Source organism: Larus michahellis, chromosome 9 (genome assembly GCF_964199755.1).
Source record: "Larus michahellis chromosome 9, bLarMic1.1, whole genome shotgun sequence".
Taxonomy (NCBI): domain Eukaryota; kingdom Metazoa; phylum Chordata; class Aves; order Charadriiformes; family Laridae; genus Larus; species Larus michahellis.
In genome coordinates this window covers 51,129,022-51,153,225 of record NC_133904.1, presented here as the reverse complement: position 1 = coordinate 51,153,225, position 24,204 = coordinate 51,129,022, and the positions used below count along the sequence as shown (strand labels likewise).

Genomic DNA, 24,204 nt, shown 5'->3' with positions numbered 1-24,204 from the left:
AGAAGGAGACAACCCCTCCGTGACTTGTGCCCTCTTGTAAGCCCCAGCAAAGTCCTCCCGGAGCCTGGACGCCTGGATTTCCCACACTGATTTTCCTGGGGATTATGCTGTTTCTAATGATCAATTAAAGCAAATTGGCCAGGTCCCCGAGGCCCCTAAATCCTGTCTAATCCCTGGCACCTTCTCAAACTGCCACTGCTCATTCATTATGTGGCAGTCCCCTGGGTGGAAGTGTTTGCTCCGAGCGTGGCTTTTCCTACACGAAAGCCTTCCGGGTCCCTGGGGCGTTTGTCTGGGTTTGAGAACTTGCTGTTTCTAATTGATTTATTTGTTATGGTGCTGTTTGCTCTGAATGAATCTCCCTTTCTTGGCAGGAATGAGGAAGTTCACTTTCTCGGGAACATTTTACTGCTTAGCAGCCTCCTTATCGCCTCTAATAGATCCCATTAACCTTGTGCAGCAGTCGCACTGGCTCTGGCACGGACCGGCAGGAGGAAGCTCAGGTTGTTTGTGTGTTTTGTGCAGTCTTTTCACCCTCCCGTGTGACCCAGCTGGTTTCCACCTTGCTCAGCTCTTTTTGTAGTTGATACTGTTGTTCAACATCATCTCCCACTTGTCTTTTACACAGTCCTCAAATGCCATCTCCTTCCCTCTCCTTCCTTGCTGTTCCTTGGGGCTGGACCTTGTTTCTGTCTGGGAAGCTGAAATCCTTTTGCAGCTGTGTAACAACAGCTCCCAGCACCGTCCCAGCCATGGGAAGCGTCTGCCCAGAGGACTGTCCCCGCACACAAAGCCACCTCACCACGGGGACAAAGCCGTGGCTCTCCATGTGCTGGCCCGCAGTGGACTGTGGGCAGATGGCTCCTCTCTGGGCCCCCCTTTCCCCATCTGGCTGGGGGTGAAAGGGCGGCCAGTGCTGCCAGCTCCACAAAGTGACACCCCTGTGCCACATGGAGGGACCTTTAGGGACAGCTGGACCCAGCATCTCGCCAGGCCATGGCATTTGACCAAGCCAAGGACATGGCTGCCACCCATGAGCCACAAGCCATGTAGGTGTTCAGGGCATATTTTCTTTTCCCTATGGGAAAACTCATCCTGTGGTCCACGAGGATGCAGGGTGGACCCCTGAGGGTGGAAAGGAGGAGCTGGCTGAGGTAGAAACGCGCTGCCTGCTCCCTTCAGGCGTCCCCAGCAGTCCCTGGGAGCAGGGAGGGGTGCCATGCCCGAGGGCAGGTGGTGGTGGCCGTCTCAGCCGGGGTGCACGCCGCCCGCCGGGCGCGATGGGGCTGCCTGCGGTCCCGCTGCCTGGAGACTGCCCACTGTTTATTTCACTTCCTGACAGCAGCGAGCGCCGGTGGCCGGGTGTCAGGGCAGGGTGCCGGGGACCACAAACCGCCGGGGAACATGGCGCACCCACCCTGGCGCCCCTGCCCACGGTCCCCGCTCTGACACCAGCCCCTGCCCTCCGTGGCAGCCTGGGCTCTGGAGGGTCTCCATCCTCCCGGAGATGCAGGGGTGGGGTGACAGGGGGCGGCACCTGGGAGAGGGAAACAGCCCCATGATCTGCCAGGGGGATGGAAACCCTGATGGGGCTGGAGGTGGGCACTGCTGGGTCCCGTCCCAGCAGCGTGCAGGAGGGCGCAGGTCTGGGCCAGCTCCCCGTGTTTGTACAACAGCGGCACAGTGCACGCCGGGGCAGCAACAGCTTCTCCACGAGGACGGCTTGTGCCGTTTCGGGAGGTGTTGCCTGCACCCCACGGGTGCCAGCGCCCATGGGCGGGCAGAGCTGGCGATGGGCACGGCTGCAGCGTGCCCGCGGTGGGCAGGTTTGCCAGCAGCTCTGACAGAGCCTGGTCCTGGCACGCACGCACCCTGGAAACAGTTCCCTTCCCTGGCCTGTGTCCGGGGCCTGATCCTGACTGCCGTGTGGTCCATGCAGCCCTGTCCCCAGCTGGGCACCCTCTGTAGGAGCACTGGGGTCTCAGCCTGGCCCTGCCCTGGAGAAACCCCCTTCCCAGGGGACATGAAGGGCTGCTGAGGGGAAACTGAGGCACGGCAGAAGGGCAGGTACTGCTGAGCTGCAGGGAAGGAGGCAGGCTGGACCAGGACCCCCAGCCCTGAGCATCTCCCCAACCCTGTGCAGCTCCCAGGCCCAGGTGCAGCCCCAAATGGGGGGTAGCCCTTCTGCCCCCCTCATCCGCCCTGCTGCAGGGGTCCCTCAGGGACGATTCCCGCGTGCCCCAGTCTTGACGTTGGCTCATCCTCAGGCTGCGTCTCTCCCCTCTCCTGCCCAGCTGGGGAGGGGGTGCCAGTGCCAATGCACCGCTTGTGCCCTTGTCCTCAAGGGGCTGCTGCAGGCAGAGCCCAGGCAGCCCTGGTCACCGTGCTCAGATCTCCACCGACCCACCACTTGCTCGGGCCTGGCAGACACGACTCATGCTGCTCTCCAGTGGGAACCTCCGTTTTGTAGCACGGCTTTCCCTTCCCAAGGGGTCCCAGGGCTGCAAATGCTCCCAAGCAGCCCAAGGTGGGCTAACGCCAGGCTGGCTGGAGGCGTGAGCCGATCTGGATCCATGGGGGACACTGGGTTCTGAGGACTACGTGGAAAATCCCAGCCACGCGTTTATCTGCAAGGCTCCCGCGGGGCTGGGCCGGGCTGGGACACGGCGTTCGAGGAGCAGGGAGGAACGCTTGCATAAGGCCGACTGCTTTGGCTGCGGCTGAGTCTTCCCAGATGGACTCCGGGCATGCAGAGCCCAGCGGGGCAGAGTGGGGAGAGAGCAGGAGTGTGCAGAGCTGGGTGGGGGGGCAGGTCTCCCCACGTACACCTGACCCTTGGGTGGACGCCAGACCCTTCTGCTCTCCTCGCGCTGCTCAAATGTCCTCCCAGGCAGCTGCTTGCCCTGTGCACGCTGCACTGAGCATCAGCTACACGTGCACCCCCCCATCTCTGACACAAAAAGTCCCCCAACTCTTTTTCTCCACCATGTCCCTGGGGTGAGCCAGGGTCCTGGCTGGAGGGAGCGCTGGAAGCTCAGCCTGCCCCAGCAGGGTGGGAGCGGAGGGATGCATCCTCATCCCAACCCCCTTTCTCTCCCCCTCCCCCTTCCATCCCGATCTCATCTCCATCCATATCCCATTGCCATCACCCCCACTCCCATCCTCATCCTACCCACACCCTCACCCCCAATTCCAGCCCCTTCTCCATCCCCATCCTATCCCATTGCCAGCTCCATCCCACCCCTATCCCCATTCCCCACCCAGACGGGCCCTGGCCCCAGGGCAAGGGGGAAGGAGTGGGTGCACAGGCCCCCCTCCTCCCAGTGGCACGTTTGCATCCCCCATGAATGCCGGGATGCTGGGGTGAGGGGATGCCGGGATGCTGGGGTGAGGGGATGCCGGGGTCGGGGGTGCCGGGATGCCGGGATGCGGGAATGCCGGGATGCTGGGGTGAGGGGATGCCGGGGTGGGGGGTGCCGGGCCGGCAGCATCCCGCCCGGCCGGGAAAGCACCGCTCTCGGGTTTTTTTACAAATCAGCCGTTTCTTAGAGACTTCCTGCTCGGCGCATTAACCCCCGGGGCGCCGCTGGGCTGTGGGGAGCGGAGGCAGCCCGTGATGGCCAGAATTGCCCCTCCGCTGCCCGCACGGCTGCCGTCACCCACGTCCTTGCCGCAGGGACTTGCTGAGCTTGACTCGTCCCCGGGCCGCGGGGAACGACGAACCGGGGGAGCCTGGCCCTGCTTCCCCCCTGCTGCTGCCCGTGGTTTGCCTCCTCACGCAAGGTGCGTCCTTGCTGGGGGGCCGGCGGGGAGGGCTGGGGTGCCACGCTGGCCCGGCAGCCTCGCGGCACCCCGGGATTAATGCTCTTGGGCCCGGGGGCCGGCGGGGGCAGAGAGCCAGAGCGCGCAGGGCCAGCGGGAAGGGAGGGGCCCTTCTCTCATTTTGGGTGCTGCACAGCGTGTGCCGCTGCCTTCAGGGCCTGTGGCACAGTGCAAGGGGACATCGTGTCCAGAAGGAAGGGAACAGTCGGGGAAGGGTGTTTCCAAGCCTTTTCCATAAGCAGAGGGCCTGGGAAGGGCATAGGGTGTTTTCGGGTGATGTAGGGGTGTTGGTAAACCTCCTCCAGCCCCCAGATGCAGCAGGAGCTGGGCAGCAGCCCCCGTGCACCCCAGGGGCGGGGGGCAGCCCCTTTGCCTTGGCCACTGCACCCACAGGCTTGCTGGGTGCTCAGCCCAAGGGTTTGTCTCCTCTCCTGCTGCTCTCAGGAGACCCCCAGGACAGCACTGGGCTGGGCTCAGCCTTGTGCAGCTCTGCGGTGGCATGTGCCAGGCGCAGGGAGGGATTTCTGGTGGGGCTGCCCTGTGCCATTGGCTGGCACGGTGTCACGCCACGCTGCGGGGACAGGAGAAGGCTCTGCCCACCCGTGGGAGGAAGGCTCATCTGGAGCAAGCGGTTTGTGGCGGGTGGCTTTTCCCGAGTGGCTGCGATGAGCGGGGGCTGCCCAGGTGCCATTGTCTGTCCCCCCTGCACAAAGGCAGGCAAGAGCTACGGGGCATCCCAGGGCCATGGGGAGGGGACAGAGGATGGGGAGAGATGGCAAACAGGGCTCCAGACTCCCAACGCCACCACTGCATCCCTGGAATGCAGCCGGGGTGTGGGGTGCAGCAAGGCCAGACGGGGTACGGAGCTCATGGCTGCAGCCCAAACCTCCCCCAGCTGAGAGGCGCAGAAGGACGGGCGGGCGATTTCCCAGCAGCTGGGAGCCCAGTAGCACCCCTGGCACCCACTGTAGTGAAATGGCCGGTGCAAACGCAGCCGGCATACAGCCGCCCTGGGGACAGCCCTTCCTGGAGAAGCTGTACCACCCGAGAGACTGGCAGCACAGGGGGTGCGCTGCATGTGTGTCCCCCCAGCTTGCTGCAGTGCCTCTAAGTGCAAGGGATGCATACATACGTGGTATGGGGGTGCCTAAGCCTGTTTGCACACCCATACACCCAGCAGGGACAGCAATCACACACACGGTACATGTGTGCACGCTGAGCCCTTGCACTAGAGCGGCTGCAGGGCTGCCTGCGTGAGGCTGCGGTTGGGTCCCAGCCCTGGGACAGACAGGAGAGGGAGGGGACAGACACCCCGTAACAGTTTCGAGCTCCCGTGGCCTGTGTTTTGCTGTTTACTCGGCGTTTCCAGGGAGCCAACCGTCCTCAGCTCCCGGCTCTGCCATGACTCACACCAGGCTGGGGCTGAGTCGCTCTCGCTACGGCAGAGGCCTGAAGCAACTCAAAGCCCTAAAGCAGTGCAAAGCAGTGCCGCAGCAGTGCAGGGCATGGCCACCTCCCCGCTACCCTGGGCACTGCCAGCCCCCTTCTCTGGGCTGGGGATGTCTCCAGCCGGCCAAGGAGCTGTATCCCGGGTATAAAGCCCTAGGGGAGGATATTGCACCCTGCTTCAAACACCCTGCCAGCCTGGGGCTCTGCTCACACATCTGCCTCTCCTGGTACACGCCAGCCATCAACCCTCACCCCAGTGTCACAGCCACCCTGCACCCCCAGAGATGGAGGTTTGGGGCTTTTTGCTCTCTCCCACCAATGCTGTGGGGTTGAATCCAAGGCTGGCTGTACCCTAGAACAGGGTTGTGGCACCCTCAGCCCCCCTCCAGCACTGTTCAAGCCAGCTAATCCATCCTCTGACCCTCACACCACATTTCAAGACAGTTCAAAAAACCCCAACAGACCAAAACCACGGGAGGGAGTTTGGTCCCTCCCGCACCAGCAGCCCAGCTCTGCAGAGCCTGGGAAGAGCCTCCTCCCTGCCTGTCCCCCAGCCTGCCCCGCACACAGCCCTGGGCCCAGGCATGACACAGGGTACAAAGACCTGCAGGCTCAGGGCACCTTTTCCCACCACACACCAGCCCCCTGGAAAAGGGGGGGGCCTCTCACATCTCCACAATCCCATCTTGGCTCAACCAGGGCAGTCCAAGGGGGGAACCGATCCCCCAGAGGTGGGGAGCAGCCAGGTTTTCCCAGCCGAGGAGCAGCACCAGCCCAGCCCCCCCAGGGTTTGCAGCACAGTATCCTCACCAGTCCCATCCCTGTGAGCCCCAGCCCCTTCCCCAGTCGCCCACGCTGCCCCCCCAACACCTACCCATTCCCAGCCACAGACACACAGCTTGGGGCACACATTTGTATAAAAAGTAGAGTTTATTGCCATTTCTATCTAGATTTACACAACTGTGTCACCGCTTCTGACGTCAAAAGGGACGTCCCGTCACTTCCCAGAGAGCTGGCCGGGAAGGTGGGGGGCCCAGGAGCACAGGCCAGCTCCCCCCAACCCAGCGGGCTGGAGCGCAGCCCCTGTCGCGGCTCTGCCCAGGGGTCAGCCCGCATCCTCCCAGCGCTGCCGCGCGGCTCCGTCACGGTGGATGCTGGAGAGGGGTGAATCCGTCCCCTCCTTCGGGCCGCTCGCAGCACTGGCCACCCAGTAACATCCACTTGCCATTCCAGTCTTGCCTCGAATCCCCCAGCTGTACAGAGATGGACACATCTGGCCCAGAGCAGGGCACCCCACAGCCTCGTGGGTGCCGCTCATGCGTGTGTTTATACATAGATACAGCTACAGAAGATGCCCAAACTAATAAAACAAGCTTTTTTTTTCCTTGTAATCCCCACACTGATGTGCGTACAGCCATGCACTACACCACAACTGCCACCACCGGTGCTGCTCAGTCAGGTCTGGGTTCCAGCATGCTCCTGGGTGGCGAGCGGGACGAATCTGCATTGCTCACTAAACAACGGTCTTCCTCCAACGTCAGGCTTTGCCAGAAAGAGACACCCCCCCCTGCACAGTGCAGCCAAGGCACGGGACTCGGCGTGCGCGTCTTCCAACCGTGGATTCCCATTGAAGTGCCAAAGGCCACCTGGCACTGCCAGGGTGTCACGGACGCCCAGGACGGGCAGGCTGCAGATTCACTCCTGGCCCACGGCGGGCCAGGTGGGGAGGGGTCAGCTGCCCACACTTCCCTCGCAGAAGAGCATCCTCATGCAGGGGACGGCCGCTGGCTCTGCTGGCTGGCCGGGGTTGCCCGGGGGGGCACGGCTCAGCGCCAGGGTCTGGCAGTCCTTCGTGTGAGATGAAGGCGGAAACAATTTTGCAGGAGATTAAGTAGAAAGAGTTCCGTGGCTCTGCCCACCCCAAGGACAGAGCCACCTTACACCGCAGAGCCCCCGGCGTGCTGGGCCGGGGCAGCTGCCCCTGGGCTCTGCCCCTCCGGGCACAAGACCTCCGCGGGGAGCCGGGACTGGAACTTCTCCAGCTGCTCAGGGCTGGCAAGGGTCTTCAGGAGGCTGTTTTCACGCTCCAGCTGGGAGTTTTTCTCCAACAGTTCTTTAATTTGCTCTTTCAGGACCTCCACCTCCTCCCGCACCGCGTACATAAGGTGATTTTTCACAAGATCCTGCAAAAGGCCGGCAAAGAGACCGATCACTCAACGGTTACGCCCCGGGGGCTGCTCCCACCCTGCCCCGCAGGGCTCTGCCCCAGCCGCTCCCGAGTGCCGCAAAGGCTTTTCCCGAAGGCTGTCCCTCCCCACCCCACTCTCAGCAGCCTGGCCAGGGCTCGGTGCTCACCCAGTGTAGCCCCCCCCAGGCCTGCACCCGCAGCATCCCTTGGGTCCCCCATCTCCCAGGTCTCGCTGCCTCCGGAGGCACTCTCCAGCTCCCCCCAACCCACCCTTGGGGGTCTGGCAGGCTGCAGTTCCCCCTCATCCATGGGGCCTGGCTTGGCCACCCCCCACACCCCCGGAGGGTCCTTGCCAGCCCCCCCCGGCCGGCTCCCTGCGCACTGCGGCGCTGCCGGAGCCAATGAGCTCCGCCAGCTGCGGCGGGCAGACAAAGGAGCTGCTCTGCCCAGCAACAGGCCGGGGAGCGGGGACCCCCCCTGCGGGCAGAGCACCCACCCGGGGCGTGGGGACCCCCCCAGGCAAGAGCAGCCGGGGGGGCGGGGGTCAGGGTGCACGGGGGGCAGCACTGCGGCTCACCATTGCCTGCTCGATCTTGTTGTCGATGGCCACCACGCTGGCTCCGGAGGCGCTGGAAGAGAGCGGAGAGGCAGAGCGTTAGCAGCGGGCCCGCGAGCACCCCCCTCCCCGGGGGATCCGTGCGCTGGGACACCCCCCGCCCCAGGCTGCGACGCGCCGGGGCTCCCCCCTTCACCGGCGGTCAATGCAGCGAGCTCGCCCGGGGCAACGCGCCCGACCCCCCCCAGCAGCAATGTGCCGGCCCTCCCGGCGGAAAACGGCGGGGCTGACCGCGGCCGGTACCGGGGCTGCCCCTACCTGTTGTCGAGCTTCACGGAGACCACGTCCCCCCCGAGCAGGGAGGAGAAAAAGGAGATGGAGAAGTTGTGGAGCTGGTAGACAGCCACCTCCATGGGGGACTGGTACATGCCGGTGCTCATGGCGATGGCTGCGGCGAGCGACGCGACTACAGCAAACCGATTAGGACGCACTGCGCCTCCCCCCCGCGCCGCCCCATCTTATATAGGCCGCGTCCGCCCCATCGGGCGGTGCCAGCGCAGCCGGGCCCGCCCGCCGCCCCACAGCGCCGCGCCCGGGGCGGCCCCGGTGCTGCGCCTCGGTTCCCGGCACCCCTGCACCCCGGTACTGCACCCTGTACCCCCGTACTGCACCCCGGTACTGCACCCCTGCCCCCGGTACTGCACCCTGTACCCCCGTACTGCACCCCAGTACCGCACCCCTGCCCCCAGTACTGCACCCCAGTACTGCACCCCTGCACCCCCTTACTGCACCCTGTACCCCGGTACTGCACCCCAGTACCGCACCCCTGCACCCCGGTACTGCACCCTGTACCTCGGTATTGCACCCCCATACTGCACCCTGCACCCCGGTACTGCACCCTGTACCCCCGTACTGCACCCCAGTACCGCACCCCTGCACCCCGGTACTGCACCCTGTACCCCGGTATTGCACCCCCATACTGCACCCTGCACCCCCATACTGCATCCCTGCCCCCAGCACAGCACCGCGGTACTGCATCCTGTACCCCAGTACTGCACCCCTGCCCCCGGGACTGCACCCCGGCACTGCACCCCTGCCCCCGGCACGGCACCCCGCACCCCACTGCTGCACCTCTGCGCCTCCCAGTTGCACCCCAACACAGCACGGACCCCTCCCGGTGCAGGACCACTGCCCCCCAGTACCGTGCCCTCCCGACTCCGCGCCCCTAATCTGTACACCCACTGCTGCACCCCTCGTATTCCGCAACCAGAGCGCTGGCACCCCGTCCGTCCCTGCACCCCCCCGCACCCATCCCTCCACCCCACACTCCTCAGCACCCCCACCCTGTGCTCCCCGCATGTAACCGGGATGGGGGTCAGCTGAGGAGGGGCAACCTGCTTGGGGGACTGGGAAAAGGGGGTAAACCCGCTTTGCATGTGGGGGTGCAGGCCTGCAGGACCCGCCCGGGTGGAAGCGGGGGGTCAGAAGGAGAAGGGGCAGCCGGGGGCGCGCAGACCGAAACGGGAGCGGAAAAACAACGCGGACGCGCAAAGCAAGGCCCGGAGCGCAAAACAAAACCGGGCTGCAAAACAAAACCGGGAGTGGAAAACAACCCCGCGGTGCAAAACAACCCCCGGGGTGCAAAACACGGCCCCGCCCGCCCTTGCGTAACCCTGCGCCGCGCCGGGCGGGGGGGCCGCCGACCCGCGGCCGCGGCCGGCACTGCAGCGCCGACCCGCCGGCAGAGCTCCCACGGCGGGGCGCGGGCCTCCCCCCCGCCCCCCCAAACGCCCCCAGCAACACGGGGGGGCCGGGGCTGGCATTGCCCCCCGCGCTCGGCCGCCCTCCCCGTCTGCCCTGCCAGGGCCAGGGCTTATCTCTGCCCTCTGGACCCGGACCCGGGGGGACTTTGCTCGGCGCCCGGGCGGTCACCCCGCTGCCACCGACCCCGCGGGGCGCGTCCTTCGCCAGCCCGGGCGGGGGCTGATGCTGAACGAGACCCTGCGAGAGAGCCCACGGCGCAGCGTCCGAGGAAGCGTTAGTGCTGGCCCCAAGATGCCGCAGAGGACCCCGATCCCCTGATCCGGGGGGTGCTGAGGGTGGCCGGCACCTGGCTGGTGGGTGCCAGCACGGGCAGCAGCCCAAGGAGCCCCAACTGGCGGCCGTGCTGCCGTGCCCCTTCCTCGGGGAACGGGCTGAGGGTGGGCAAAGCGGTATTTCCCCATCAGAAGGGAAACTGAGGCACAGTGCAACATGGCCGCTGCTTAGAGTAAGGCTCGAGCAGCTTGCTCCCCAGAAAATGGCACCCCCGCCCCCCAGAGCAGGATGAAGACCACGATGTCCTGAGTGGTGAGAGACATGGGCACCCTGCGTGGGACGCTGCACTGCCCATGAACCACGGCCGGGCACGCGGTCTGGGACACACAGGTTTGATGTGGGGATGTGAGAACGCGTCTTCTCCCTGGTGGGGGGACTGCGCATGGGAGGGGCGCTTCTTCCTGGGGGGGCATGTGTGGGACCCATTTGTCTCTCCACCTGCCAGGGGGGGGATGATGCACATCCCCCCATGCCAGTGCCAGCCTGGCCCATGCAAAGGGCTGGCGCTGCAGAGAGCGGGCAGGGGTTTGTCCCCCCCAGCCTCGGGCTGGTGCATGTCCCCCCTCTTCCCCCCCGCCGGGCCCCACTCACCAGTCCCTCCTCCTGAAGAGGCTTGGGGAGTATGGTGGCTGGAAGGCCATGCCGGTGCCTGCACCCCGCTCCGGCCCCTCTGCTCCCTGCCGGCAGCCCAGCACCCCGGCAGTGACGCTGGCTCTGCCCACAGCCGCGTCCCCCGACCCGGCAGGGTGGCAGGGACAGCCTGGGGTGCCGGCCGCATCCCGGGGCGGCGGGCACGGGGTAAACACGCCGGGCGGATGACCTCAGCTGCGCTCAATTGGCCCTTTCAGGGTTGCGGGCCAGCGTGCCACCCCGAGCTGCGCGGTGCCCCCCTCCACGGGCAGATGAAAGGCGCTCTGTATGCGCCTGTCCCCAGGGTGGCTGGTGGTGGGCAGGATGGCAGCCCCCGGGACACGGGGTACAGCTCTGTCCCCTTGGCCACCCACACCGGGGGTCCCGTGACTCAGTTTCCCATCGCAGCTCAAGGAAGGTGCCTGTCTCGCTGTGGAGAGGGCAGAGAGAAGGGGAGAGGCATTTTCTCTCCCACGGTTGGGTGCATCACTGATTGTGCCACCCCGTCTCCTGCAGAGAGGTGGGCAGCAGCAGGGAGACGGGGTGGGCAGAGCCCAGCCCTGCCAGCCGTGCCTCGGTTTCCCAACCTCCCCATCTCCCGTGCTATGGCACCCCCATGCCTGGCTCAGCCCCCTTCCCAAAGAAAAGCCCAAAATTATTAATGCCAGGGACCAAGGGCTCCAGGACGGACACAGCACAATTTCCGTGATTTCCGCGGCTGCTGAAGTGAAGCGGGGAAGCGCGGCAGCGTAGTGCTTTGGGAGGAAATCACTTCAGCTCTGCCACCTCCAATATTTTTCCTATGCAGCTGGGACTGTGGCAAAAATAAACATAAGTAAATTGATGACTTCCTTGCCACCCCTCCCGGGGTCTTTCCCACCCCTGCACAGCCGTGACCACGGCCATCACTGCGTGGGGCGCGGGCTCCCCGGCTGTGGGCTGGGAAAGATGCTCCCCTCCTCCGTGAGACCCCCAGGAAGGGATGCTTTTTAGGGATGGAAGTGCAGAAGGCTCTGCTTTCTCTTTCCTTCCCAGCACTTAATTAATGAGGAATCCCAAGGCAGCCTGCTCAGCAGGTCAGGGGCTGCCTCCTCCTCCTGGCACAGCCTCAGCAGGAATGCAGCCCACCCCCCCGCAGTCCCCCACCCGCGCACCCACTTGGGGATGCGGCTTCTCCTGCAGACGCCCCTGGACGTGTCGCTGGGTGCACACAAATGTGGGGACACCTCGCAGCACATAACACGCATGCACACACGTGCGAGTCCTGCGTGCCTGTGCCCATGCATGCCCCGTGCACCCAGGCACGCCCCCAGCCCCCCCATGCAAACCTGCATTTTCTAGCCCACATGGGCATCCACCCTGCACACTCGCTCATGCACCCTGCACGCACACGCATGCACGCGCACATGCTTGTGCACAGACACGCCAAGAGCACGCCACTCGTGCATGCATGCCGATGCATCCTGCACGTGCACTGCACGTACCCCCCCCGCGCGCACACGTGTCCCTGACTCACAGCTGACGCAGCCGCGCACCCCTGCATGCACACGCCGCGCCGGCAGTACCTCAGCTGTCCCCTTCTGCAGGGGGGGGCACCCCCAGCCCACCGGGCGGCCCCACTGCAGCCCAACCGGCATCTCAGAGGGGGTCCCAGCCGGCCCCCCGCCCTGTGCTCGGCTCTCCCCGGGGCTTTGCGGCTGTCCGAACGCCTCCCACCGCAGCAGAGTCCCGCGTGGGGCTCCAGCTGTGCCCCGCGCAGCGGGGGACCCTTTCCCAGCCCCCCGTGGCCCTGGCAGACGCCTCTCTGAGCTGCTGGCCCCACTCCAGCAGGGCTGCCGGGATCCGCTTCCTCTCCCACCACCCCGCTCCGGCGATGTCCCCCCTTGCTCGTGCTAGAGAGCTGTGGAGTCGCCGGTGCTCTGCAGCACCAGAGGCCATGGTGATGGGCGCCTTGGAGCGGGCCGGGCGAGAGGGGCCAGTGGCGGGAGCTGCGTCCCCGGGCAGCAGCGCGGCCGCTCTCGCCTCACGTCTGCAGCTACGGGAGGTTCGTCAGGCCCGGCCGGCTCGCGCCTGTGGTTATTTTGGGAACAGTAACAGCAGCCGCGATACAGTGTAATTGTGACACTAATTGCTGCGCTCTCTGCGGGAAAAAAACCCCCGTGGCTGTCATGGAGCAGCTAGGAGAGGTGGTGACACCAGCCATTCGCTGGTGTCACCCCCAGCAGTGACCCTGCAGGACACCCCAAAGCTGGCAGCAGCCCCTCTGCCAGCCCACACACAGCCCGGGAGATGCCAGCGCCCGCCGCCGGGTGACATTTGGTGACCACCCCCTCCTCTGCGACAGGGCACGGTGGCACAGGCACAGCTGGGCGGCAGCCCCCGCAGGGCTAAGCCTGGCCGGAGCAGGGACGTCGGGGAGCAGGGTGATGGGGACATCTCGCTCGCTTCCTGGCACCCCACACCTGCACCGCGTGGTGGGTCAGGGGACGCGTCCCCGTCCCTGCCGCCCCAGGGACGAGATGTGCTACCATGCTGAGCCTCCGGCACTGAAGCCGTTCCAGGCCTGTGGTGCCACACGGCGAAGGATGCCCCGTCCCCGTCAGCTGCTGGTGGGAGCTGGAGGCACGGCCCGTGCTGCAGGAGCAGCTCTGGCCTCTCGGCCTCGGCTCTCCCCCAGCTCCAGGCTGTTCTCGCCACTCCGTGGCAGCGTTCCTGGCTTGCTCTCTCCCAAGGACTCAGTTCAATGGGAGGAAGGCCCTTCAGAGGGTCCGAGGCGTGGGAAATGTTTATTGCCTGGCCTCGGAGACGCTGGAGAGCAATACGGGAAAGGCGCAGAGCCAAAGCTGCCCAGGCTGCTCCGCAGAGCCAGATCTCCAGCCCAAAGGGTCAGAGGAGAGGGGGAGAGGAAAAGCCACTGCTTGCAAACACGCAACTAAGAAAACTCTGCCTTTCACAGCCTGGAATCCTGCAGCCGTGGCTGTGCTGGCCAAGGGGACGGGGGATGCCAGCGCCAGGGCCCGCCGTGCCCTGCCGGAGACGAAGGAGGGGTGGCCAGAGACATGGGTGATGGCTGGGGCTTGTGGGAGTCCCTGAAGGGAAGGGCTGGTTGTGGGACAGGTCTGTGGAGCCCCCAGTCTTGCCCTGCAGCCCTATCCTGGTGCTGGGGAGGGAGAGGTAGTGCCAGGGGCTGCCCACGGGCAAGCAGGCAGCTGTGTCGCCTCCTGTCCCTCTCCACAGTCCCGCTCCCAGTGCCCCAAACTGCGCCTGCCCCCCCTGCAGCGCTGGCAGGGGGCTGCTGTACTGGTCCCCAGGGCTGCGGACGCTGGAGCACACCAGTTGGCCAGCTCTTGGTTTCCTCATCCTGAAGAGGTCCTGGCCAGGCTGTTTACTGCAGATTTGGCACCATCCCTGGCTCAGACGGTGCCTTCCAGGGGCTGCGCAGGACCTGTGGCAGCCCCATGCCTCCAGGAGCCCCCTGACATGGGGACCTGGTTCATGCCCACCAGAGCCTTGGAGGGCTCATCAGTCCCTCGACCCAGGGCAGGTGCTGCTCCACAGCAGAGGGCAACCCGTCCTGTGTGCATCTGTGAGTGCCCAGGCAGGTTTGCAAGCCCCTGCCTGCGGACCAGTGCTGCTGGCCTTGCTAGACCTAGTCCCAGTCCTAGTCCAAGGGCTAGGGGACACCAGAGCCACGGGGAGAGCTGTGCGGGGAGGTCACAGCCCTTCTAACGCTGGGGAAGCCCAGGGAGGGTTTGTAATCAGGGGAGGGCGATGGGGAACCTGTCCTCCCCTGTGACGGGGGCAGAGGAGCTCCCATGGCCGGGGACACAGCCCACACCCCCGCCGAGCAGCGCGGCACGGGCAGGGATGGTGGCACGGGGACTCCTCCAACCTGTTGGGCTGGAGGCAGCGTGGGGCGGGAGCAGGGAGCCCTGGCAGGCCCCCATGTCCAGCTGTTGGGCTGCCTGCTTCCTCTGATAAAGGTACTTGGCTGTACTCCCAGTTCTGTGTTTTCTGGCGTGTGAGTGCACACCCCGGAGTCAGCCTGCTGAGAGCTGCAATTTTTCTTTCTCTAACTTTGTCACTGGCCCCCCCTTCTTCCTCCCGTGCTCCCCACCCAGCGCACCCCGGTAGCAGCTGCCCCCCAGCAGTGGTGCGAGGAGGGAGGTCAGGGATGTCCCGGCTCCGGCAGAGCCCTCCCCGCAGTGCTCTGCACTGGGAGCCCCTGAAGCCACGGCTTCCCCGGGCACGCTGGGCTGGGAGGGGAAGAGGAAAAAGGGCTGATCCACTTATTACCAGCCCTGGACCAGGCAGCCCAACCTCCCTCCCCGCCTGTGTTTGTCAACACCAGCCCCACATTGCTGCTGGCACGGCTCGGGCCGCCCCAGGGGCACCCTGCCAGGGGCACCCTGCAGCAAACCCCGCGGCTGCCCGGCTCACACCCCGTGCAGGGTCCCACCGCCGCAGCATGCCAGGCACAGGGTGTCAGGTATGGCGCAGACCAGCAAAGAACCCCGTGCCGTTCCCACGAGCATCGCGCCTGGCTGCGGTGGGGGGAGCACAGCCAGCCCCCGGCCATGCTCCCTGCCCCCCACGGGTGAGGGATGCCCAGCCCCAGGGAGGATGGGAGGATTGAACCCTCAGCAGCGTTTTCACCCGCAAATCTGTTCGCGCAGCATTTCACACCCACGGGCCCTGTGGGGTGGAGTCCCGTCACTGAATTCCAGGTTATCACCTCCCTTGGTTGGCCATGCCCTGCCCCGCAGGTCTGCTGCCAGCCCAGGCTGTGAACTCCAGGCCTGTCCTCGTTTCGTAGCCCACTCTTATCATCTTGGACAGTCCCAGCTGGATCATCCCCAGATGCTGGCTGCCCTTCTCTGGTCCAGTTTCAGGGAACTGGGGACAGAGCGGAGGTGGCCCGTGATGCTGAAGGGACCCCCCGCAGCTCCAGCGACACGCGGTGCCCTCGGTCCCCAGAGCATGCGGCGGGCAGGGGGCTGCCAGCCTGCGCTCTGCCCTCCCCAGCCCCTTGCTGGCACAGAGCCGACTTTTCCTGAGGTCCCCAGCCCAAGAGAGGAACCCCGTGGCAGGGCCTCCAGCATCCGCAGAAAGAAATCCCCGGCCACTGTGCAGGCAGGAGCGGGCGCTCTGGAGGCAGGCTGGGTGCTGGCAGGCGGCGTGCGGGAGTGCCCGGCTCGCTAATTGGGAGGCAGCTCGTTATATAATGAGAAGACGGCGGCTGGGAAGCTGCGAGAGTGCAGCGCGTCGACACCCCATGCAACCAAAAGCTGCTCTTCCAGCCCAGACTCACCCACATTCAAGGAAACCCTTAAATCCCTCACCTTCCCCTTTCAAAGCTGCCCGAGCTCTGGGCTCTCCCATCTGACCCCATGGGGATGCTCGGGGGGAGGCCCAGCAGTCCCCCAGTGCCCCTTCCCTGGGTCCAGACCCAGCGTGCTGGGGGGTGAATCCCAGACAGGGACCACCCAGTGGGGTTTGGGAGCAGGAGAGGAGCCGTCCCCGCCGGCACGGGAGCCTGTGCCCCGCAGGAGGTCAGGCAAGGACGCGCCGGGGCTGCACAGCTTCAGCCGAGCCGGTTATTAATACCCCGCCTGGCCTTTGCGAAGAATCCTGGGCATTTCGAACGGGGGACGCTTCGTTAAAACCCTTCCCTCGCTGACATTTCAGAACAATAACAACATGAAAGACAACAAGCTGCCGGCGGGACGTGTACCTGCAGCGCTGCCGTGGCTCTCCATGTGCCCGGCCTCGGCTGACAGCCAACACCTGGCTTGTGCCAGCCCTTGGGGACAACCTGAGACCGTCCCCTGCCTCCAAACCGCCTGGAGCAGTCCTGCTCCATGCCACGGGGGAATCACTAGGGTGGCCATGGGGATGTCTTCTCCTGTCCCGTGGCACTGGTTGCCACTCCCAGGGGAGTCACAGGCAGTGGGTGGTGAGGACGGGATCACCCCCTAACCCCAGGGGCAGGGGGTCAGCAGGGCAGGGAGGGGCCTGGGGCTTCTGCTCTGACACTGGAGTCACTCTGCAGCAAAAGCCCCTTAAATACATCTATCTATCTATCTATCTATCTATCTATCTATCTATCTATCTATCTATCTATCTATCTATCTATCTATCTATCTCTAAGCACACAGACAGAGGATGATGAACTCCTGTCCTGAAGCCAGCAATGTGCAGCACCTGGATAAATATAACTCGGAGCTCATGGGCAAAGCGTGGCTTCGGGACAGGTTGCAGCCTTTAACGCCTCCCCAGCCCTCACCCCCCCACACACCCCGGGGGATCCTCTGCCCTCTGCAAACGGGGTCTCACCCTCTTCCCCAGGGCAGGGTCCGCACGGACCCCCTCTGTCCCTGGCAGCCACCTGAGGGTGCAGAGACACACGCCGTGGTCACGTCCCCTGCGCACATGCAGCTGCCCCGAACCCCTCCGTCTCACGCAGGTCACGGTGCTCCCCCAAAGTATGGGCTCGGCTTTAACCCTCCCTGCGCTGGGAGGTGGCTGGGGAGGTGGCGTCGGGTCCCAGCACACCAGGAGCTCGGCACACCCGCAAAGGTGTTGCCCAGTGTGCCCAGTGGGAGCTGAGATGCCGGCTGGGCTGTAAAAGGCTTCCCCTGTGCCCCAGCCCCAACTCACAGCCGGGCTCAGCAGTGCCGGCCCCAGCACCATCCGGGATCAGGCTGGTGTCAGGGAAGGGGGGAGCACGGTGCTGGAGGGGTGGGCATGCTGCTGGGACCAGGGCAGACCCTGTAGCCTGCTCCAGCTTCCAGCTCCAACCTCTTCCATACCTAAAGTTCAAAGCTTGAAATAAATCCTGGCCAGCATTTTCCCCACCGGGCCGTGCTGCCCGTCCCTGCCTGTCCTTGGGACACTGACACCCCGCCTGCCCGGAGCCGGGCGCGTGCCCTGGCAGACCGGCAGTGCCGAGCACCCGCAGGGGGCCGAGGTGACCAGTTTCTGTGCAGCTGGCGTCGTCATCACTGGACTGTAGCTCAGCTGTGCCAGGGCCCCTTGGCCATAGCCATGTGGCCAGGGGCAAGTGGTTTCATCCTGAGGGGCTGGAGGTGCTGAGCAGGACTCTCCTCTGCTTCAGGGCACGCTGGGGAATCTCCGTACTGGAGGGAGATGGGTCTCGCAGAATCGGGCAGGGATGGCCACGGTACAGCGCATGTGGCTGTGCCGAGCGCAGTGTGCCATGGCTGAGCCCGGTGCTGTGGGGCTGCCCCGGCCAGCAGCCCCTGAAGGCCCCTGGGCACTACTCTGAAGCCTGCTGTGTCACGGGGGGGGTCCCCAGGGTGGCAGGATCCCCGTGATGGAAAGCCAGGTGGGCACAGCACTCTGGCAGCCTGGCATCTTCCAGGCGGTGGAGGATTTGGGCACGCCAAGGTCAGCTACTCCCCGGAGCCACGGCTCTTGCTGCTAAAGCCAAAGCTCCCCAGCATCTCGCTAGGCTGCAGGGCTCGGCAAACCATGCTCCAAGACACGGGTCAGGCCACGTGCAGCTCTGTCCCACGAGAGCACAGCAAAAAAGCACCCGGCGCACCGGTCCGGAGCGGGAAGGGTGGCTGTCCCAGCCCCCTCCCCGGGCAGAGCTGCCCCCAGGACCCGGGGGGAGGCCGGCCGGCGGTTCGGCTCCCCGCTCTCACACCCACACCTCTCTCACGCTCACACGTGCTCCCACACGGCCCCTCTCCCTGTCAAAGCCTCCTTGTTGCTGCGGCCCACTCGGCCGGCAGGAATGCGCTCCCCGGCCCCCCGCCCCGGGATGCCCTTTACGCCCTGGCTCCGTCTCCTCCTCCTGCATCGTTGCCGCAAAGTGACACCCGACGGACGGGAACAAATGGTGCCGTGCCACAAATGCCACCCTGGCATCGTCGCCTGGGCAGCTCTTGCTCGCCTGTCTGACCTTATGGTGGGAAAGGCGGTGCTGCCCGGCTTCTCCTGCCCCAATCCATCCTTCCCCAGCACGGCGCTCCCCTGCCTCCCTGCCCTTCCTTTGGCTTGCCCAGACCCAGGGAAGGTGGTCCCCAGCCCCTTTCACAACTCAGACCAAAGCGGGGGTCATTGCCCACCCTGTTCAGTGGAGCAGCGGGTCCCACAGTGCCCGGAGAGGGTCCGGCTGGGTGGAGGTGTCCCCTTGGCGCCCGGAGCGGGACGGGACACAGGCTGGCCAGGCTGCCAGGCCATACCTGGGAGAGGCCGGGCAAGGAGAGCTGGCACGGGCCGGTCGGTGTGGGCGAGCAGGTTGGCACGTATCTCCTCTCCCCACCCCAGAGCCAGGCGGGGCCCCGTGTGAATCACACGCCAGCACGCACCAGGGAGGGGGCTGCTCCCCCCGCAGCGCTGACCCCCTCCCACACCGATGACCCCTCAGCCCCCCCAGACCCGGGAAAGGTGCCATGTGGTCACGGGGCTGCTCTCCCTGGCCCACGCTCGCTTGGGCGCGCGCCTGGGTCTCGGATGAGCAATCTCGGGGTAACGTTGGCTTTGCAGAGGGATGGCGGAGACCTTTCTGCCCACAGCGCTGGCATCTGTGGGGAGATCATGTACTGCCAGGCAGTAGCTGGCCTCCCTATACCTGGAGTTTCCATGCGAGCTTGGCCCCGTGGCACCACCCAGGTCTCCCTGGAGAGCAGTTCGTGATGCCCCATGTGAGGGCTCGGAGGGGAGAAGCCCTTTTTTAACAGGATTCCATGCACTCCCCGAACAGGAAGGTTTCCTGCGGGACTGGCAGCCCTTGTACGCACTTGGTCCAGAGCATCCCTGCCTTGTGCATCCCTCACAGCATCCCTGAAGCGAGCAAAGAGCATGGAGAGCCTGGCAGGGACCACCCAGGAAGGGGAAACCCCCAGAGACAGGCTGGAAATGCTGAATGTGGGTTGTTGAAGACCCCCAGCACTGATCTGACCCTGACCTGCGGAGCCCAGGGCTTGATCCTGCATAGGCTGAACTGTCTCCAGCAGCCCCAGAGCCAGACACGGACTCCAGAGGCAGATGCTTGGTCCTCCCGTGCCGTGCTGGACTTCAGCCACGCACAAGCGTGTGCATCCACAGGCTTCCTCCTCCTCCCGTGCCAGGAGCACACCAGCTAAAACAAGGGGCACAAACCTGCTTGGGTTCCCCGGTGCCAGCAGCAAGGGTGCCCTTATCAAGCCTGTTATCGGGGTGTTCCGCTGGCACCCACAATCCTCCGCTTTGTATGCTATCGCTTCTTGGGTATCTTGGCTCATTCCCCAGGAGGAGAAAGTTCAGGCTGGAGCAAAACAACAGCAAACACAGGTGTGGGCACACCTGCCTCCGGTGCCCGGGGCCGTGCCCCCCAGCTCCCACACGCCGTGCCACCCAGGGGCGACGGGGGATCACCCAAGCAGTCTCCAGAGCACACTGGCAGCGGGGTGCCTGGAAGTGGGGTGTGATGGAGCCTCTCGGGACACAGCACACACCAGGGCACGGAGGACGGGCTTGGGCACTGCAGCAAGGGGCACCGAGGGGCACAGATGGGGAGAACCCCCGGTCCCCTGGCACCTCCGCTTGCTCCCTAGCCTCAACAGAGTGGAGCGGAGCTCACCGGGAGCACTGCGGGTCCTGCCCCAGCAGGGACAGTCCAAAAGCAGCAAGCCGTGCCCACATCACCCTCTCACCCACGGGCACTGCCACTGCCTTCTGTGGCCCAGCAGCCTGGACACCGACACCCAGCCCCGACAGCCCGCGCTGGGGACGGTGTCTCGCTTCCCCTCTCCACACACGATGCCAGCTGTCTGCTGCTCCCGATGCGAAGGGAAACCTCTCGCCCCTGTGTCCCTCCCAGCACGGTGGGTTGGCTGCTCACTTGCCGTGCGGCCGGGAGCCCGGGCCGGGTGCCGGGTGCCTTGGCGGGCAGCCCAGCTCCTCCTTCCCCACCTGAGCGGCAGCTCGGCGTTATGCAAGTGCAGGAGGAGCGTCTCCGCCGAGGAGGGCTCGGAGGAGCAGCCTGCTCAGCGTGAGACGCTGGCGGGGGCCAGGAGGCGTGCACACACACACTGCCGGGGCAGCTGGCACGCGTGGGGCGGCCACGTGTGAGCCCACCCGCCGCCCCGCGTCGGGCCAGGGCAGCGAGGTGTGGCTTGTGCCCCAAGGGCCAGCCCAGGAGCACGTCTGCAGGTGCATGTGCGTGCAGGGAGGGGAGGGGATGGCGAGGTGTCTGCAAATGCGTGGGTGCTGCTCCGCGCCCCACCTGCACGCCACCCCACCCACGGCGGAGGAACCAGCCCCAGCGCCGCTGCCGGCCCTGCTGCTCACGCAGACGCCTGCCACACACCCCACCGATGGGCCACACGTCCCCAAGCCCTGGGAGGGGGGGATGCGTCCCCCCTGCTGAGGCCACAGGGCAGCTCTGGGTGCCACCGCCCTGCGGCACCCCCTGGCCCAGCTCGCCTTAGCTGGAGAGCCCCTGGACCACCAGCCCGCGGCACAGGCTGCTGCCCCGCGTCCCTCCGGCCCTCCGGGGCGGCATCGGGCCGGGCCCGCGGCAGGCGGCGGTGCAGGACCTGAGACAGCTCTGACCCCCCCGCCCCGGGGCTGGAGCCCGCCCCGGCGACACCCCCCCGGCCGGTGTCCTCTGCCCGCAATGCCGGAGCAGGGGACAGGGAGGGACCCCGCAGTCCTGCCCCCGCCCCCCAACCTTGGGAGGGTAAAGCCCAGCCCTCTGGCAAGCGGATGGGAGCAGCCCCGAGCCCGTCCCAGAGCGGCTCGCTCAGGGGCAGAGACACTTTCCAGGGATGGGAAATACCACCCAGGCCAAACCTGTCTCCACTCCAAGGAGGCACAGGGAAGCTGCTGAAAGAGCAGGACCTGGCAGCAGGACTCTCGGGCTCCCTGCGTGGTTTCTCACTAATTCTAAAGGTGGTTTTCGAGGCAGCAGAGCTGTCTCCCAAGTAACGAGCTGCCCCCCAAGTAACGAGCTGCCCCTCTCCACGCAGGACCAAGTGGACGATGCCTGTTTGATGCTGGACACTGTCCATGCCCCCTCAGGCAATGTCTGCGTGGATGAGATGTAGCCAGGGAGATGAACACAGAGCCCAGGGGCCAAGACATGCAGCTGGAGGCCGTTGTCACTGCCCTGACAGACATAGGGCACTAACGGGGGGCACCGGTGGCCGTTATGGGGCAGAGCCACCCGGATCTGCACCCAAGGACTGGGCTGGCACCACCCCTGGCGTGAGGACTGGGCTCCCTGCCACGCGCGGCCACTCACGCTTCTCCCCACCTAGAAACCCCCAATGCTGCCCAGCCCCTGGGTCACACGGGTCCCCCTGCCCCTGCCAGCCCAGGGGGCTGCAGGCCCCACGTCTGGCCCCCATACTGCCAGCTCCCGAGCGCATGGCCAGCCCAGCTCCGGCTCCAGGGGCACCCAGCAGACAGGCAGCCCCTCGGCATCCGTCGGTGACACCCACCTGTGGAAGAGGAGGAGGATGGAGAGCAGGGTCTGGTCGATGTTCCTGTTGCAGATGCCCTGGTTGAAGAGGTAGCAGGGGTCCCGCACGACGGGCTCCAGCGAGTCCTGGCGCATGATGGAGCTCAGCTTGTCGGTGTTGAGGTTCTTGCGGACCAGCTGCTCCTGCAGCTGCCGGAAGCTGCTGACGGTGGGGCTGCCCAGGTTGTTGTTCTCGCCCCCGGCCCCCTCCTCCAGCCCGCTCCGGTTGGCCAAGTCCAGGCAGCAGCTGCAGCAGTCCAGCCCCACGGGCGACCGGCACTCCTCCGCGGGCGACGAGGACATCCCGGGATGCCACGGCGGCGCAACCGGGGCCGCTGCCGGGGCCGCGGAGGGCGAGCGGCGGCAGGACGCGCCCGGCTGCTCGCCCGCCCGCCCGCCCGGCCCCGCCGCCCGCCCCGCCCGGCCCCGGCTCCGCCGCGCTGATTGGTAACGGCGGCCCCGGGCGCCCCCCCCGCCGCTCCCCGCCCCGCCGCCGCCGCCCCCTCCCGGGCACCCGCCCCCGCAGCCCGGCGCACCCCACGCCTGGGTCCCCGCCGTGCTTTCTGCCCCCCCTCCGCCCCCCAACCGCCCCCGGCAGCGCTGAGCCCGCAGCGGGGCCTCTGGGGGGGCGCGGCCCCCCCGGCCTGGCGACGGGTGGTGAGGGGACACGGTGCTCCCTGCCCCGGAGGGGACCCCCTGGCCCAGGTGAGGACCCCTGCCCTGGAGGGGACCCCCTGCCCTGGAGGGGACCCCCTGGCCCAGGTGAAGACCCCCTGCTCTGGAAGGGACCCCCTGGCCCAGGTGAGGACCCCTGCCCTGGAGGGGACCCCCTCTCCCAGGTGAAGACCCCCTGCTCTGGAAGGGACCCCCTGGCCCAGGTGAGGACCCCTGCCCTGGAGGGGGCCCTCGGCCCCACTCGGTGCCTCCTGGGGAGGGGGCAGAGGGGCTCAGGGAGGCTGGAGATCAGCTGCAGCATCAACTCCCGAGGCTTTGGCAGGGGCATGGTCCCTCCAGAGCTGGGGCAGAAAAGAGGGGAGAGAGGAAGCAAAGCCCCCAGGATGGCAGGAAAGCCTGGAGTGAGCCGGCACCACCACTGCGGCCGGGAGTCGCTTCACCCAGAGCCAGAAAAAGGCACAGGTGGAACATGTGCACGCAGGGCCGGGGTGGCCAAGGATGTGGGGAGAAGTTTCGACTTGCCTGCAGGGTGCTGGGGGCTCTGGGGGGACACGAGGGGAAAGGAAATTTCTGCGAGGGGGGTTTGTGAGTGATTTTTTGACTCCCTCATCCCAGCAGCAGCATGCTGCCCCACCAGCGAGCCACACTGAGCTCTGTGGGCTGGCAAAGAGCAGTTGTGCTGCCCTGATGGTGCGGGGTCACAGGACAAACCCAACAGAGACGTGGGGATGGCTGGGCTGTGACGCCCAGGATGGGGAACGGGAGGGAGCTGAGGTCCCAGCCCTGGCAGAAAGAGGGTGAGAGCGGGCAGACGGTGTGCAGGGCGGAAGCTGGGCTGGCCATCACCGACGGTCAATGAACCCTCCGAGGCAGCTGGCAGATCCCACACCCCTTCAGAGAGGAAAACATCTGGACAAAATGACTGGGAGCTGCTGAAGAAAGGTTGGCCAAGGATCTGAGAGGCGGCCGAGCTGCCCGAGGGAAGGAGCGGGCAGGCTTTTAAAAGCCCACCATGGGCAGGAGGGGAAGTGAAGGCAGCGGGAGGAAGTCTGTACGGAGGAATTGCAAATGGATTGATAGAAGGAGTTGCAGAAAGCAGCAGTCGGAGGACAGCAGTGAGTATGAAGTGCAGAGAACTGATAAGAGATAAACCAGGTCAAAATCCGGCAGGGCAAAAGCGCCAAAAGCACCAGGGCACAGGGATCCTGGTGGTAGAGTGGTGCTTGCAGGAGATGTTAATAGTGGCTAACGCTGCTGAAGAAAAGGCAGAAGTGTTCAATAAACATTTCTGTTCCGTATTTGGCAAGAAGG

General features: G+C 65.8%; 1 protein-coding gene across 2 annotated transcripts; it reads right to left on the bottom strand.

Annotated features, from left to right (window-relative positions):
* Positions 1 to 6,182: 6,182 nt before the first annotated feature.
* On the bottom strand, positions 6,183 to 22,642 carry TSC22D3 (TSC22 domain family member 3). Of its 2 annotated transcripts, none has more exons than XM_074599923.1 (3): positions 22,199 to 22,642; positions 8,037 to 8,088; positions 6,183 to 7,454 (listed from the first exon to the last, which is right to left on the bottom strand). In XM_074599923.1, exons 1-3 carry the CDS (start codon positions 22,519 to 22,521, stop codon positions 7,209 to 7,211), a joined length of 621 nt encoding a protein of 206 aa, XP_074456024.1. In that variant the 5' UTR covers positions 22,522 to 22,642; the 3' UTR covers positions 6,183 to 7,208. The 2 variants fall into 2 exon arrangements, with proteins under 2 accessions (XP_074456024.1, XP_074456025.1); XM_074599924.1 differs by lacking the exon at positions 22,199 to 22,642 and adding an exon at positions 8,334 to 8,597.
* Between the last annotated feature and the right edge of the window lie 1,562 nt (positions 22,643 to 24,204).